The following is a 17,481-nucleotide window of genomic DNA, read 5'->3' as shown; positions in this document are numbered from 1 at the left end:
AATATTATCTATAAACTATAAAAATTTTATGCGCCAATTTAACTTTTAAATAAGCTCATTAATGCATCCAGATGAGTCATAGCTTGGCAGTACAAGAAAAAAACCAATTATAATGACTTGTAAACAAACATTTATTGCAATACAAGAAATAAACCAATTATAATGACTTGTAAATAAACATTTATTTTCACAATGATATATATAGGGATAAGAGCAAGAGATCCAAAATTATAGAAATTAAGATGGAAAAAGTTGAGATTCTTCAATTATTGATCATCACTATTTTGCCTTACAGCTGCTTCATAGTGAGAAGTGAAGGCAGTGTGGGTATTAGCAAAGTGCAACCAACGTTGTAGGCTTGAGGAAATGAATGCCCTCCTTACCTTTAAGCATAGTTTTTCTGGTCCTCAGCTCGTTCTCTCGACTTTGGTGATAGGTGAAGATTGTTGCACATGGGAGGGCGTGAGTTGCAGCAACACAACCAATCATGTCATCGAGCTCGATTTGAGAGAGGAAGGCCCCTAAAATGCCACATCAGTAGTTCCGTCACTTTTTCTCTTGCAAAACTTACAATACTTGTGTCTTTCTATCATTTCCTTTAACCAAGAGAGCATACCTTATTCTATCAGTTCTCTCGCTAGATTAAGATATCTTGACCTCTCTTATTATGCTTTTGTCGGAGTGGTTCCACCTCATCTGGGAAACCTGAAATTTCTTCATTAGCTTGATGTCAATGGGGATTATTTGGTTTCTTATAACCTTGCATGGATGTCACGCCTCTCTTTTTTATATTTAATCAATATGTCTTATGTCAATCTAACACTTACTACAAATTGGTTAAATGAGATTAAGGTACTTCAATCTCTCTCCTTTTTATATTTATCATTTCGCAACCGACAAACACTTCCAACTTCACTTCTACATTCTAATTTTTTTTTCAATCATGAACACATTTGATCTTTCTTATAACAATTTCAACGGGAGTTTTCCAAACTGGCTCGGACAATTTAAAAGCTTAAACATATTACACCTCCAATCAAACAATTTTAATGGACCTATTTCATTTTCCTCTTTGAACCCATTATGTGATCGTAATGATTTGAACATGGCCAATAACAACTTTATAGAATTAATTGATGATGGAAGTGTTTTAAAATGCAATGAATATAACATGATGTACATGGATATCTCATACAACCAACTAAGGGAAAGCATACCAGAATGGGTTGGAAAGATGAGAAATTTAAGGGATCTTGATTTTGGAAATAATGAACTTAATGCATTTATTCCATAGAGCCTTGGCCAACTCATAAAATTGATTTATTTGGATCTTCAATCCAATCATGGAAGTCTCTCAGACATTAATTTTGCAAATCTATCACAATTGGATTACTTAGATATTTCAGACAAGGATTTGGATTTTAACCTAATTAGCTCTAATTGGATTCCCCCATTTCAAATTTCTTTTCTTTCTATAAGCTCCTGCCATGTAGGACCTCAATTCCCGTTATGGCTTCGGAATTAGAATTCCCTTTCTCATTCAGAGCTCTCCAATTGTGGCATTTTTTATATCATTCCAAGTAGATTTTGGAATATTTCTCCTCAAATAACGTACTTAAACATATCTCAAAATGAAATCAGCCGTGAACTTCCTATATCTCTCAATAATTCCTGAGCAGTAACTATTGACCTAACATCAAATCAATTGAGGAATGGATGCTTAGACTTTTCTATGACTGCCGCTGATATTTCTTGACTTTTATAGCCCATTGATTGTTATAAATAATTTCTCATATGCTCTCAATGCATTCACAACAGCGAATAATTTGAACCGTTTGTATTTACATATTTAACACCTAAAAAATGATATTTACACTTAGGTGCTATAAACCTATGCATGAAAAGGTGTATTTCACTTTTAACAAGTTAGTAATAGTGGTATTTTTGACGTGATGCTAAACATTTGGGTGATATGTTTAAATATCTTAAGTTTAGTAGTTAGATATGTAAATATTGTTAGAATTGTATGGTATGTATGTAAATGTCTTAAAGATAAAATAATTTGACATGAATCTATTAGCATAAAAGCACTATTTGAACGGTTTGTGTTTCCGCGTTCCTTGGGTTGATGTCAATGGAAAAGAAGCCGCCCCCATCTTCAAGTTCCTCAAGTCGAGCAAATGCGGGCTTTTTGGCGATAGCATCAAATGGAACTTCTCCAAGTTCTTAGTCAATAAAGACGGTCATGTCGTCGACCGCTACCCGACCACCACCTCCCCTCTGAACATCAAGGTAAAGCCCATTCACCGTCGGTTATTTCATGATCGTCTCAGTTTCATTTTTTTAGGTCTCGATTCCTATATTTTTGTTCTTCTCAAAAAAGAGCTAAATTCTCAACAAATGTAGCAATCACACAACTATCATATTATGGTCATCCCACCAATGAGTTATCATTAGGGTTGTTGAAGATCCGATTTCGAAATCGGCTCGAATGGATTTAGTGTGGCCCGTGGCTCGTTATGTTCGATTTCGAGCCAGCTCTATTCGAGCCATTGAATCAAGCTCGATCTGGCTTGAAATCGAATTGTGCTAGATTCAATTCTGCTCGATCCAGCTAGAAATTGAATCTAGCTGGTTCAAGATTTATTTGGATCCGTTCCAACTCAAAATCGGCTTGTGACTCCTTATATTAAATTTTATTTAGCATTATATGCACAATTTTAATAAATAAAAATTGCTTCGAGTCGATCTCAAGCTAGTTCGAGGCAATCCCATTCATAAATGACTTGAATCGGCTATAAAAAACTTAGACCCAAAGTTTTGGCTTATAAGCCGGCTCGTTTATTTTGATCCGATCACGATTCCAACTAAAAATTGAATCGATTTTCGAGCGATTGCTACCTTCGAGCACAATTCACAGCCTTAGTTATCATCATAATCATAAGACGTTTTGTGCATTTGAACTTTTGCACAAGGATATCAAGTAGCTTCTGGATACTTCTTAGGTGCCGGGGGCACAAGTCTGTGAGCTACAGAAAATGTTTGATAACAAGAAGCTCATGGAGGTTTCTTAGGCGCAGGAGGCACAAGCCTGTGAGCTTACATGAAGTGTTTCTGTGGGGGACTATAGCTGGATAAAGTTAGATGTTTATCTATCTTAATATGGATGCTAGCATTACCTATAGTAATAAGGCAACATTTATCATGTTTGTTATTTTTGGTACTGTGTACAAGTATGCCATGTTATGCCACCAAGTGTTATAATTATAAATGATACAACACCAATAAATGATACAACACCAACAACACCAACAAATTTTCATCAGCTTGCACGAATCTCAATATATGACAAGAATCTCGAGACACTTTTTTGAGAAAGAAACATTTAAACTTTCAATTAAGTGTCATGCAAAGCTCTGATTTCATCAAATTTACAGTCAAACTGATCGGCTTGATGAGACAAACCTAATAATATTAAATTTAGTCCAATCATATTCAAATGAAGCTCAGATCAAGTCATTAAACCACTCTTAGATATTTCCAAACACATTTGGAAGGAAGAACTAATGTTGGCGCTAGCGATCCTACACTCAAATCGAGCGTTTCGACAAGACAAATCCAACGAGCCCAAGATTGCTCAATTCTGACATCGTTAAGGCACTCAAATGTCCATCAAACGTCATCCAATCGAGGGAAGTTCTTCGGATCTTCAGATTAAGGTGGTTCATATTTTTGAATTAATTGAACCCAAAACACTATAAATAGAGCCCCACCCCTCACATGAGGGAGGAGACTTGAGAGAGAACTTGAGGTTTGAGAAAGTGCTCAAGTTCAACAACATCCCTGCCATTGTCGACATTCGTCGATCACCACTGACCGCCGTCGACCAACACCGACCGTCATCGATTGTCATTGACTACTGTTGATCACCGCCGATCTCCGTCGACCACTGCTGACTAGATGCCATCAGCCGACGTTATAACTTGAAAAATTAGTAACTCATTCTCGTCTGTGGGGCAATGGATCTCTGTAATCATCAATCAATAGTGGATTTTCGCAATTGGGTCAGACTCCGTTGTTTTTACGTTTCCAGGTTTTCCGCATAAAATTTTCTGGAGTCATAACTGTTTGTTTTCTATTTCATCTGCGTGTGTGCTGAATTCTCGTACAATGCTAAGACGATAATCCATTACTTTACTCTATGAATTTTCTAACACACATCAATAAATATTATAGTTTACGTATTAGATAGGAATATACATAGGAATTGTGGTTTATAGATAAATGTCCCAAAATGTAGAATTATTATTAATGTGCCATCATTATTGGTGAGATAGAAAGGGCATTTACATACAAACCAGCCAATTTCTATATATTTACAATTTCAAACACATACACCTTATGTTTTACATTTTGTGCCAACCAAATCTTCCATATAATATAAAAAATATTACCATTTTAAAAAAAATGAAATGCATATTTTCTTAAGGTGACACTCATGTAAAAAATTTAAGCTTAGGTGTTAGATATGTAAATACATAGAGTTGAGTGGTATGTATAAAATCATTGCGTGAACGGCAAGCAATTTGAATAGACTTCTGAAAACCCAAAGGCCATTTATTAAAAAGGGATATATAGAGCAAGAAAGCCAGAATTATATACTAACTGTGATATATATATATATATATAGGGGGTGTGAAGCAAGCAAAAATCCTAAAATTTAAGCTCTAGAGTTCTTAGTAATAATGTCTATGAACCCGATCATGATACTATTTGAGAGAGAGAGAGCTATAATATTGAAGAACTCTATAGTTATATTCAGCTATCATCGCTTGGCTATCTCCACAAATCAACTGTCTCATTATTTATCTCATTGATGTCTGTTGATCGTCCATTTTCTGTTAACCATCATCACCACCATTCACCAATTCCCCAACATTTTCATCTTTAGCTACATAAGGATGAGCTTGTGTTTAATCTATATTTGGTAATCTTGTCTTCTTTTATTGACAAAAAAAACCAAATTTTATTATTTTGGCTATAATGTAGGTTATATCAAGTGGCTATAAATTTTTTTTTTTCATTTTCAAACTTTTAATGAAAAAATTTTGGTATTTTTTTTGAGATTCTTACTAGTATTTGCACTCGTGATATTTTCAAAAAAGTTACGAGGTACGTACAACTTTATTGTTGTTTCTTTCATTTATAATTTAATTAATTATATATTTAGCTTTCATATTATATGAGTGACCTAATGATCGATTGTGACTCAAAATTTGTTATATGGATAGCTCTATTCACCATCATCAGAAAATTTTTTTGGGCCATAATCATTGCATTAAGTTAGTCAAAGTTAATGCATAACTAAGCCAAGTTCAGCTTGATTAGAAGTCAAATTCGATGAGCTAAAAGGCCTAGCTTATGATAACCCTACTCGACTCATTAGCTTGTGATTCAGTTCATATTTTTTTTAAAATATTAAAATAAAATAAATTAAAAAGTATATTAAAAGTTAATATTTGGATACACCATAGCAAGGCTAATATTAATCTCATTAATTAATTAATAATTATTTTATTTATGTAAGTTTCGTTTGAAAGACTCGTACCCAACAAAGTTCAAGTCATGGCCATACCTTCGTCATCAATGCAGTGACCTGTCAACTATGATGGTTATAGCTGATGTCTCATTTACACATAATTTATCAAATCCATAATTGCAACGAAAATTTACATATGTACCACAAAATTCTTATGAATTTATATATCTAACACGTCCAACTTTATACTTACATTTAAAACACTTTGGTGCCATATATTTATGCATACAAGTATGCATCCGATCATTTTTAACTAGTTAGTGCGAATGATATTTTTAATATCAAGTTAAATATTAAATTTCAGGTGTTAGATATGTAAATAAATAAGAATTGTGTGGTATGCATGTAAATGCCCCCTTTTTCAAATATTGCTGATAGAGAACTATTTTAATTTAAATGAAATTAAGATTAAGCTATTAAGTATTTTAGGAGTCATAAAGCATATGTATACTCTTCTATTATACATTAAAGTGGCTCAAAAAGAATACATTTATTTTCTGTCCTTTTAATAAACGATGGGAGTGAATTTCTTAATAAGCATATGTATACTCTTCTATCACATTGATTGTATTTAAATATTATTCAAATTATGTAATAATAATTCATTAAATATTAATTTATTGTAATTAGTTTCCTTTCTCTTAATGAGTCCAAAAGGTGTACGCTTCTAAAGATAGCTTAGCACTATAAGCACGCATCCGTAATTCAACTAAATAAACTTCTTACTAATTCATGTGATATAAATAGCGATAGAGCAAGAGAGAATTTTAGAGATATCTTCCAACCAATGTGATATAAATAAGGATGGAGCAAGAGAGCCAGAATCATGGCAACTCTGATGGAAAGAGTTGAGTTCTCTATACTCCAAATCTTTACTCTATCTTTATATTGCTTGAGAGCGGAAAGTGAAAGTGACTTAGCTATTCGCAAGGTGAACCAACGCTGCAGTGTTGAGGAAAGAGATGCCCTCCTTGATTTTAAACAAAGTCTATCTGATCCTCTCCTCGTTCTCTCGACTTGGGACATAGATGAGGATTGCTGCACGTGGAAGGGAGTGAGTTGTAGTAATAAAACCAATCATGTCATGAAGCTCGATTTCTCTATTTTTTTAGACAATGGGAGTGATTTTTTACATGCCACATCTTTACATCCGTCTTTTTTCCGCTTACGACACTTGCAATATTTGTGCTTGCGTAACCTTCTCTTCAATCAAACGAGGATCCCTCATTTTATTGGTTCCCTCACTAAATTGAGCTAGCTTGATCTCTCATTTGCAGGGTTCGTCGGAGAAATTCCACCTCATATTGGAAACTTAACAAAGCTTAGACACCTTGATCTTGGTTATAATTCTCTAGTTTCTTATAACCTCTTATGGATGTCTCGTCTCTTGTCTTTACAATTTCTTGACATATCAGATGTGAATCTAACATTTGCTACGAATTGGTTACATGAGATTAGTGTGCTTCCAGCTCTCTCCACTTTGTATTTGTCAGTATGCAGACTCCAAGCGCTTCCGAATTCACTTCCATATTCTAATTTTTCATCAACCATTGAAACATTTGATCTTTCTTACAACCATCTCAATGGAAGTTTGCCAAACTGGTTAGGGCAATTCAAAAGATTAAAGAAATTATATCTCTATTTCAACTCTTTTACTGGACCTATCTCATTTGCCTCTTTAAGCTTATTATGTGAACTCGAAGATTTTGTCCTAAGCAATAATAATTTCACAAAATTAAGTGATGATGGAACTGCTTTAAAATGTAAAGAACATAAAATGACAAGAATGGATATCTCCAAAAACCAATTGAGTGGAAGCGTACCTAAATGGATTGGAAATATGAGAAATTTAATACAGCTTTTTCTTGGACATAATCAGCTTGATGGACTTATTCCAGAGAGTCTTGGACAACTAACTAACTTAGCTATTTTGGATATTCCTTACAATAATTTGCACGGTAATCTCTCTGAATTTCATTTTGCAAATCTATCACAATTGAAATACATAAATCTTTTAGGCAATCAATTGAGTTTTAACATGATTAGTCCTAATTGGACTCCACCATTTCAAATTCTTTTTCTTTGCCTAAGTTCTTGTCTGGTTGGTCCTCAATTCCCACTATGGCTTCCAAATCAAAACCTACTTTCTGTTTTAGACAATTGTGGAATTTCTGATATCATTCCGAGTTGGTTTTGGAATATATCATCTCAAAAAGGTTACTTGAACATGTCTCAAAATTCATTTAGAGGTGAACTTCTAATGTCATTGAATATTGATATAATGAGCAATGTTGGATTGATGAGTTTGAATTTATCAAGAAACCAATTCACGGGACAAATACCAAACCAAATTGGTTTTATACAAAACTTAGAAAGTTTGGATCTCTCAAAAAATCATTTCTCAGGAGATATTCCAGAGAGCATTGTGATGCTCAAAGCATTGAGTTTTCTCAACTTATCTTACAATCACTTGTCTGGTAGAATCCCGACAGGGACCCAACTTAACACTTTTTATGAATCAAGTTATTACGGAAATCCAAAACTCTGTGGAAAACCATTACATAAGACTTGTGAAGGTGATGAACATAAAATACATGACGAAGGAGACAATTCTCAGGATGATGATGATTTTGGTTTGTTCCTCGGTATGGGATTTGGTTTTGCTGTTGGACTATGGAGTATATTGGGGATCTTATTTCTTAAGAGATCTTGGGCAGCCACTTATTTCCAATTCATTGATAAAGTGATAGATTATATTTATGTATTTGTCAACGTAAAAGTGAATAAGTGGTTTAATCAATAAATAACATAATTAAATGATGATCATTTATGTATTGGAGTTATTTCATAAGTGTTGTATAATATTGTGTTGTACTAAGATATCAATTGAAGTTCTCTGTCTTTTTAGTTTGCATTTCTCTTTCAATCCTTGAGTTGCTTGAGACTATGTTGGTGCTAACAGGAGACTAAAGTATCAATTTTTTCTCAGTAATAATATCATTTTCATATCAAGAAATATAAAACATTATGATAATTAAAATCTCAGGAATCTTTTGATATGATATAAAAGATTTGGGTGGTATAAAGGTAAAAAGTAAAAGTTTAGGTGTTAGATGTATAACAACATAGAAATTGTGTGGTATGTTATCGGTACTTTAGGAGCATAATTAGCGCATAAATAAGAAATAATTTATTTGCACAATGAAAGAATTTATTTGCATTGTATATTTACGATATCAAAATATACCACTCAATTCCTATATTTTTATATTTCTAACACTTAAACTTCACTTTTTACATACTTTTGATGTGATGTGATAATTTGGGTTGTAAAAGTCTCCTCCCTTTAATTTATTTATTGCATGATACTATAGAATATATGCTTTTTAATTGAAATATCACTATAAACATTTATGGAAGGGAAATTTACACATGTACCAAACAAATCTTATGAATTTATATATCCAACACTTACAACTTGATGTTTATATTTTTGGCAATGTGAACAAATTTGACATGTTATGCAACCAAGTGTTATAATTATAAATATTATAGTTTATAGAGTAGATTTGAAAATACATAAAAATTGTGGTATAAATGCCCCAAAATACAGAAGGATTTTTTATGTGCCATCTTTATTTGTGGGATAGAAGGGGCTTTTACATGCAAACCACTCAATTTCTATATATTTAGGGTTTCTTATGTTTTACATTTATGCCAACCAAATCTTCCATATAATATAAAAAAGTACTATCATTTTAAAAAATGAAATGCACAATTTCAAGCATGGGTTAGGGTGACACTCCTGTGTAAAAAGAAGCTTAGGTTTTAGATATGTAAATATATAAAAGTTGAATGGTAAGTATGAAAATCGTTGAATCATTGCGTGAACGGCAAGCAATCTGACTAGACTTCTGAAAACCCAAAGGTCATACATATGATTTTGTTTAGGGTTTTTTGGCTATGTAAAAAAGGCGGATTTATATTATCTGTGATGGAAAGAGTTAAACCTTCTCTACTTGTAATTAAGCTCATATCAGTCTGGATCAGAGCTCTGCCTTCATTATGAAGTCAAGTCAAATTTTTCATCTATCATCACTCAGCTTTCACCACTAGACAATCGTATCTTGACTATCATTATTTATCAATGGCATTGATGCGTATTGATCGTTTGCTCTCTTTTAATCAACAACACCACCGTTCATAAATTCTCAAGCATTTTTCTCTTCAACTTTATAATGTTGAGCTTATGTTTTATATATACTTTTTAATCTCATCTTCTTATATTTATCCAGAGTATTTTATGAGGAAAGCATATTGATTGCAGCTCAAAGATAATTTCATGGATAGCTTTATTCACTCTTATTACGAAAGTTTATTTGGCCATAATAATCGCATTAAGCTGACTCGTGAAATGGCTCGAGTTTAGATTAATTGGATGCTCGAATGCTAAGCTTCATGAGCTAAAAGTCCTAGCTTAAGACAACCCCTCCTCAAGGAACCCAGATGGACTGATTAGCTCGTTAGTGAGTTCATTTAATATATCAAGTCAAAAATTGCAAGGGAAATTAACATATGTACCCTACAATTCTTATGAAATTATATCTACAGCACTTACAACTTGATATTTACATTCAAAACCGTTTGCTGCTATTTATTTATGTACACAAATATGTACTCGATCATTTTTAAAATATCTAAATTTATCTAAATTTAAAATTTAAAATAAAGTAAAACATATAACTTACATTTATTTTATTTCAATATTTTTTTAATAAGCTTTTGTTAAATTTTAAATAACACTTTTTAAAGTGTGTAAATTCTACGCCTTTGAATACTGAGGCTAATATTACTTTTACTTTCTGTATTTTTATAGGGTGATGAGAGTGAATTCCTTAATAGCATTGATTAGTGCACGTCAAAGTCCACAACTTTGTCGTGAAGTCTTATAATGACACGTTCCTAATTCAACTTAATAAACTTCTTGCTAATGAATTATATCGAAAAAGACTATATTAGGAATATAGGAGAAAATTTTGGAGAGATTTTCCCACCACTGTGCAATAAATAGGGATAGACCAAGAGAGCTTGAATTATGCCAACTCTAATGGAAAGACTTGAGTTTTCTCTATTCCTAATATTTGCTCTATCTTTCTATTGCTTGAGAGCGGAAAGAGAAGGTGGTTTATAACAACTTAAGGGGTTCAATTCCACAATGGATATGGAACCTACCAATGTTGTTATCTTTGCACCTCAACAACAATATTTTTCAAGGGGAGATGCCATTTTTAACAAATTGCAGCAAGCTTATCACTCTTGACTTGGAAGAAAATTATCTTACAGGAAGCATACCTTTATGGATTGGAGAAAAATTATTATCCCTAAAGATCTTACGCTTACACTCAAATAAATTCCATGGATCAATTCCCTTGGAGCTATCCAAACTAAAAGAATCTACAGATCTTGGATCTTGCAAATAATTTTCTTTCAGGGTCAATCCCAAAATCTTTTAAATTTCTCAATTCAATGGTCATACAAAATAAGAGACTTGAGCCTCTAATTCCTTCAGATGGACTTTTATTTCATTATCAGGCGAATGATGTTTCGATTTTCTTTATTTTTATCGAGCATCCAATCATTGATTCAATAATGATCGGTATAAAAGGAAAAGTTCGTGAATTCAAAGGCATGTTCTCTCTTGTTAACATTATAGAACTTTCTTGTAATAATCTCACCGGTGGTTTGATGAGCTTGAATTTATCGAGGAACCAATTCACGGGACAAATACCAAAGAAAATTGGTGTTATGCAAAGCTTAGAAAGTTTGGATCTCTCAAAGAACCATTTCTCAGGAGATATTCCAGAGAAAATTGTGATGCTCGGTGCATTAAGTTATCTCAACTTATCCTGCAATTAATTGTCTGGTAGAATCTCTACGGGGACCCAACTTGACACTTTTAATGAATTGAGTTACTACGGAAATCCAAAACTCTGTGAAAAACCACTACATAAGGCTTGTGAAGGTGATGGAATCATTGCCTGTGTAGTGGGACCAAATCATTAATTCCTATCCTATTTAAAGGCAATGATTAATTAGCTAGTTGTAAGTCTAAGTGAGGTGGGGCTACTTACGTGCATGTGGATGATAATCACACAAAATTTAAAATTTTTTTTTTCTCATGTTTATGCCATCGCATAATAAGCATATGGGATTTTCCAATGATATATTCCTCTTTTTTTTTTTTTGGAATATTTTACATTTATGCCACTCAAAGTTTGTGATGTGAAAATTTGACTTGGACTTAATGGTCTAAACACGATTCGGGGTACTCTAGTTGACGGTCTGCGCTAAGGGAATGTCCATATCAGCAGCATACGACCCTGTGTCGCAGGAACGAAATTCAACCTGGAGGATACTGAAAGTAGCGACGACTTGGCAACCCTCAACTCGGAGCCCGTCTATGATGGTGTATGACTTAACTATAGTGTTGTGTCACTCAATGAGATTTACCCTCATATGTCGCATCAATAATGGATGCCAACGGTCTTATTTTGCCAATTCAGGGGCTCAATCTTTCGATTTTTGCGTATATTATCATCCTTCCCGGTCTAGATTTACCAATATTTGTATTATGCAATGCTTAGATAGTTTGGATCCCTTAAGAAACCATTTCTAAGGAGATATTTCAGCTTGGATCCCTTAAGGAACCATTTCTAAGGAGATATTTCAGCGCGCGTTGTGAAGCTCAGTAATTTGAGTTATTTCAATTTATTCTGCTATCAATTGTCTCGTAAAATCCCGAGTGGCGACCCAACTAGACAGCTTTATGGAAATCCTCGGCTCTGTGGAATACCACTTCATAAGACTTGTAAAAATGATGAACATTAAATAACATAATTAGATGGTGATAATTTGTGTAGTTTAGTTCTTCCACAAGTGTTGTGTGATTCCAAAATTGTATTATAAAATGGTGCAATAAGATTTTCCATTAAAGTTTTCGTCTTAGTCTTATTATGCAATTATTCCATTAAATAAATTATACGCAATCCATCAAATAAAAGACACCAAATTAACTTTTTTTTCTTTTAATTAATTTATAATCTCAGTTTTACCACAAAATTATTTTTTAGATCCATGAAAAAAATATCATTATTACTATCATATTAAAAAGTTAAATACATATTTCTTCTATAAATTTATGACACTAAAATACTATTTGTGTTATTATAAAATTGTGGGTGCTAAATATGTAAATACATGAGAATTGTGATATGTATGTAAATTAAAGTTCATCATCAGTCCAGACCCGCCTTCATTATCAAGTCAAGTCAAGTCAAGCCAATTTTTGTAATTAAGAGTCTCTTCTCTTTAATTTATTTATTGCATGATAATATAGAATATAAGCTCTTTAAATGAAACATCACTATAAACATTTACATTTATTCATACATCACCAAATTTATTTTATAATAACTACTATGTCATTCAATTATTACTATGTTCTTATTTATTTATTAAATCATATATTATTGCATTTTAAGATTGTATAACAATCGAAAAATTATATATATATATATATATATATGAGATGTTGATGATTAGTACTTACAATAATCATTATCTCCCAACAATAATCGTCTGATTGTCATTATTTGAACATCATTTTTCGATCATCATTATTAGAATGTTATCATCTCACCACTATTATCCAATCAATGTTCTTCAACTATCATCACTAGACTATCTCCACAAGACAACCATCTCCTGACCTCCATTATTTATCGATCACATTGATGTCTACGTAATGCTGACATTGTCTGTTGTCTCTTAATCATCATCATCACCCCTCACTAATTCCCCAATATATTCTTCTTCAGCCACATAATGTTGAGCTTGTGTTATATATATATTTTATAATCTCATCTTCTTATACTAACAGAAAAAAATGTATAGTCTTATTATTTTGCCATAATTTTTTGTTAAACTATTTTAACCCTTTCATGTAAAACTTTTTGGTATTTTTTTGAGCTTCTAGCTAGTATTTGTAATTATGAAAATTTTCAAAAGAAAATTATGGCCTACGTAAGACTGTATTATTATTGTTGCTTTCATTTATAATTTAATTAATTATATATTTAGCTTACATATTGTATGAGTGAAGCTTAATGATCAATTGACACTCAAAATTAATGCAGTAAGTCAGTCAAGTCAATTGTGATGGTTATGGCTCACGTCTCATTTACAAATAATATATCAAATCAATAATTGCAAGGGAAATTTACATATGTACCACAAAATTCTTATGAATCTATATATCTAACACTTACAATTTGATATTTACATTTAAAGCACTTTGGCGCTATATATTTATGCATACAAATATTATTTCAATCATTTTTAAGAAGCTAGTAAGAGTGATATTTTTAATGTAATGTTAAATATTAAAGTTTAGGTGTTAGATATGTAAGTAAATAAGAATCGCGAGCGAATTCCTTAACCTTTGAATAGTGGGGCTAATTTTACATTTATTTTCTGAATTTTTAATGAAGGATGGGAGTGAATTCTTTAACAGTAGTGGGGGCATTGATTGAATTTAAATGATATTTAAATTATGTAATAATAATTCATTAATTTAATGTAATTAGTTTCCTATCTCTAAAGGAGTCCATAAGATGTAGGATTCTCAAGGATTCTCAAGGTTGCTTAGTATTATAAGCGCACGTTCGTAATTCAACTAAATAAACTTCTTACTAATTAATCTTGTAGAAAAAGATTATATATTACGAGTATAGGAGAGAATTTTCAAGAAATTTTCCAACCAATGTGCTATAAATAGGGATAGGGCAAGAGAGCTAGAATTATGCCAACTCTCATGGAAAGAGTTCAGTTTTCTCTACTACTGCTAATCTTTATCTTTCTATTGCTTGAGAGCGGAAAGCGAAGGTGGCCCAGCTATTCGCAAGGTGAACCAACGATGCAGTGCTCCGGAAAGAGATACCCTTCTTGATTTTAAGCAAAGTCTATCTGATCCTCAACTCGTTCTCTCAACTTGGGATATGCCAAACGATCTTCTCTTCTCTGCGATCCAAGAAGCTAAAAAAACCTTTTTTTTTTTTTTTTTTTTTTTGCCTTAGAACCTGACTTTGATACCACTTGTTGAGAAATTATGGTGAAGAAAAACACGGATCGACACAAATCCAGAAGAACACAAAAATTTAACGAGGTTCGACAAAGATGCTTACGTCCTCGGGAACAGAGCAGCGCGTTCTTTCACTATTTAGAAAAGAGAATACAAAAATCAGAAATTCAGAGATAATCTCTAGGGTCACATACAAGCCTAATTTATAACCCTCAAAAGAATCTAATTACCCCTGTACCACACCTCCAACCCACATAAGAAAACTCCAGTGATTTGAACAGAATCTTCCGCTCAGCTCCGCTCCTAATTTAGCACTGTCAATTTATGATATATGAGTCATATATAACAATATCTAACACTTCACTTTTTACATAAATAGGACCTTACTTATAAATGAAGTGATTTGAAAATTTGGTTTGTATAAATGTAAAATGAAAAATTTAGGTGTAAGATAAGTAAATACTTATATCAAGTGCTATTAGACGTTAATACAAGATATAAGTGAAGATTTAATAGATTAAGATGATAATAAGCAACATAATAGGCTACAGAGGAATAAACAACAATTAATTTTATTTAATAGTTTAATACTTAATTAAAATAAATAACATTCTTCACTTTGATTCAAATATCAGACAAGCAAAGCACCTCTTTCTCTTAGCACTTCCTTAACTAGGAGATCTACTTACCCGGAGCAAAGTCGGGTGATACTGGAATTTAGCTGCATAAACAAGCAAATCCCCACTTTCTCCAATTAAAATTACACTACAACAAATGTAATTTGTCTTTCTCTATGTTCGTTATTATTGCTATCCTAAGAATATATATGGCCTGACTCAAATCTTTTATCTCAAATTTACGATTAATTATAATTTTTAAATTTGTTATCACTTCACCGTTGTTAATAGAGATTAGCATATCAGAACAAGAGATAAAATAACTCTGATCAAAGTCCGCTTTATAATTGATGAGAAAATCTCGTTGAAATATGCTTCTTCATTTCAAGTGATTCCCTTTGTCACTAATTGAGCCTTGCATTTGTTGTCCTCAACATCCAAAGTACCATACCATCTTCTCACTTACATATCCATTTGCAGCCAACAATCAATTTATTTTTTTTGTTTTTTAACAAGTTCCCAAGTAAAGTTATTTTCCAATCATCCATCATTTATTTTGAGGATTTTTTTTCATCATTGTCCATTACTTGAGAGAGGGAAGTGAAGACAGCTTAAATATTGGCAAACCACACAACCACTGCATCGTTTAGGAGAGAAATGCCCTCCTCGATTGTAAGCCAAGCCAACGTGATCCTCACATCATTATTTTGAATTGAAGCATGGGTGATGATGGTTGCAAATGGAAAGGCATGCACAACTGTAATACAACCATCCATCTCATCAAGCTCAGCTCTATTTAGGTAGGATCTCTTTTAGGGATGTAAACGAGTCGAGGCGAGCTACAGTCATGCCTAACTTGAACTTGGCTCATTTAGACTTGTCTATCAAAATACAAGCTCGAGCTCAACTCGCAATGATGACAACAAGCTTAAATTTTGAAAAGGTGGTATCGATAAGCTCGACTCACAAGCTCGTCAACGAGCCAAGCTTGAGCCGCTCGCGAGCAAACATGGCTCACTTAAACCTCTAATATCTTCCATTTCCAATGTTGTGGAAGGCCTTTGGAATATAACGTCTTTATAATATGAGGCTTGAGGAAGTGGTTCCAACTTATCTACGAAGCTTGACCAACCTTTGCTTTCTTGATCCTAAAGAGAATGCTCTTTTTATCATTGGCCTCTTATGAGTATCTTGTCTATCGTCTTTACAATACCTTGAACCGTGTCATTTGAATCTAACATTCGTTATAAATTGATTATATGAGACTGAGGTTCTTCTAGCTATCTCAGTTTTATATTTGACATTCTATAATCGATTTTTGAACGATTATGATCTTCGAGCTGAATTCTCAGCCTAAGCTATCATCATTGTTATGATGCATTTTGTGTGTTTGAGCATTTGCAGAAGGATATCAAGAAGCTTCTTGAAACTTCTTAGGCACTGGAAGCACAAGCCTCTGAGCTACATTAAAGTACTTCTGTGAAGGACTATAGCTGGATAAAGTTAGATGTTATTCTGCCTTGATATGGTTTCCAACATTATCTATAGTAATAAGGTAACAATTATGATGTTATACCTTGTCCTCATAAACATACTCATCTTCGTAAATTTGTGCTACTTTGAGGGTGAGGTGTTGGGATTTTTTCTTTAATATTCCCAAATTAGTTAATGATGAGAATTAAATTTATTTCTTTGGAATTCCCAAATTAATTTCAATACCCATTGAAATTCTCAAATTAATTTCAATAACCGTTGGAATTCTTTGGTGTTTTTAAGAAGAAATAATTTTCAGAATGTGGTTCATATAGTGTCTAAGTTCAACACATGAATTTAGTAACATTCCATAATGTGGTCACATCCATTGAACTCTGTGATGGGCAGAGTACTATAAATTAGATGTGATGTTTGTTGTTTTGATCCCTAAGCTTGCTCCTCTTCATTTTATTTACACCATCGGGTTGTGAGTGAGAAAAACTTAGAAGATCTATAACAGAAAATTTGTCGTGTGAGTTGTGAGTGTCGACTCTGTTCGTTTAAGTTATGGCTGGAGGTATGTATGATCCTATCTTGTTTCCGCTAATCAATTTAAAAATTAATTTTGTAAATCGAATATGGTATTTAGAATC

The 17,481-nt window shown here is 32.7% G+C and overlaps 1 protein-coding gene across 1 annotated transcript in view; it reads left to right on the top strand.

The window, feature by feature from the left end:
- LOC110032576 (probable LRR receptor-like serine/threonine-protein kinase IRK) overlaps positions 1–8,614 on the top strand; it is a 9,790-nt gene extending 1,176 nt beyond the window's left edge. The window contains exons 2-4 of the mRNA XM_020736243.1: positions 2,089–2,292; positions 7,479–7,557; positions 7,756–8,614. Coding sequence (XP_020591902.1) covers positions 2,089–2,292; positions 7,479–7,557; positions 7,756–8,402 — 930 coding nt within the window. The 3' untranslated portion in view covers positions 8,403–8,614. The remainder of the gene's footprint in view (positions 1–2,088; positions 2,293–7,478; positions 7,558–7,755) is intronic.
- Positions 8,615–17,481: the final 8,867 nt, after the last annotated feature.

This window comes from Phalaenopsis equestris, unplaced genomic scaffold (genome assembly GCF_001263595.1).
Source record: "Phalaenopsis equestris unplaced genomic scaffold, ASM126359v1 Scaffold000973, whole genome shotgun sequence".
NCBI classification, from domain to species: Eukaryota; Viridiplantae; Streptophyta; class Magnoliopsida; order Asparagales; family Orchidaceae; genus Phalaenopsis; species Phalaenopsis equestris.
This window is presented reverse-complemented; position numbering and strand designations above follow the sequence as displayed.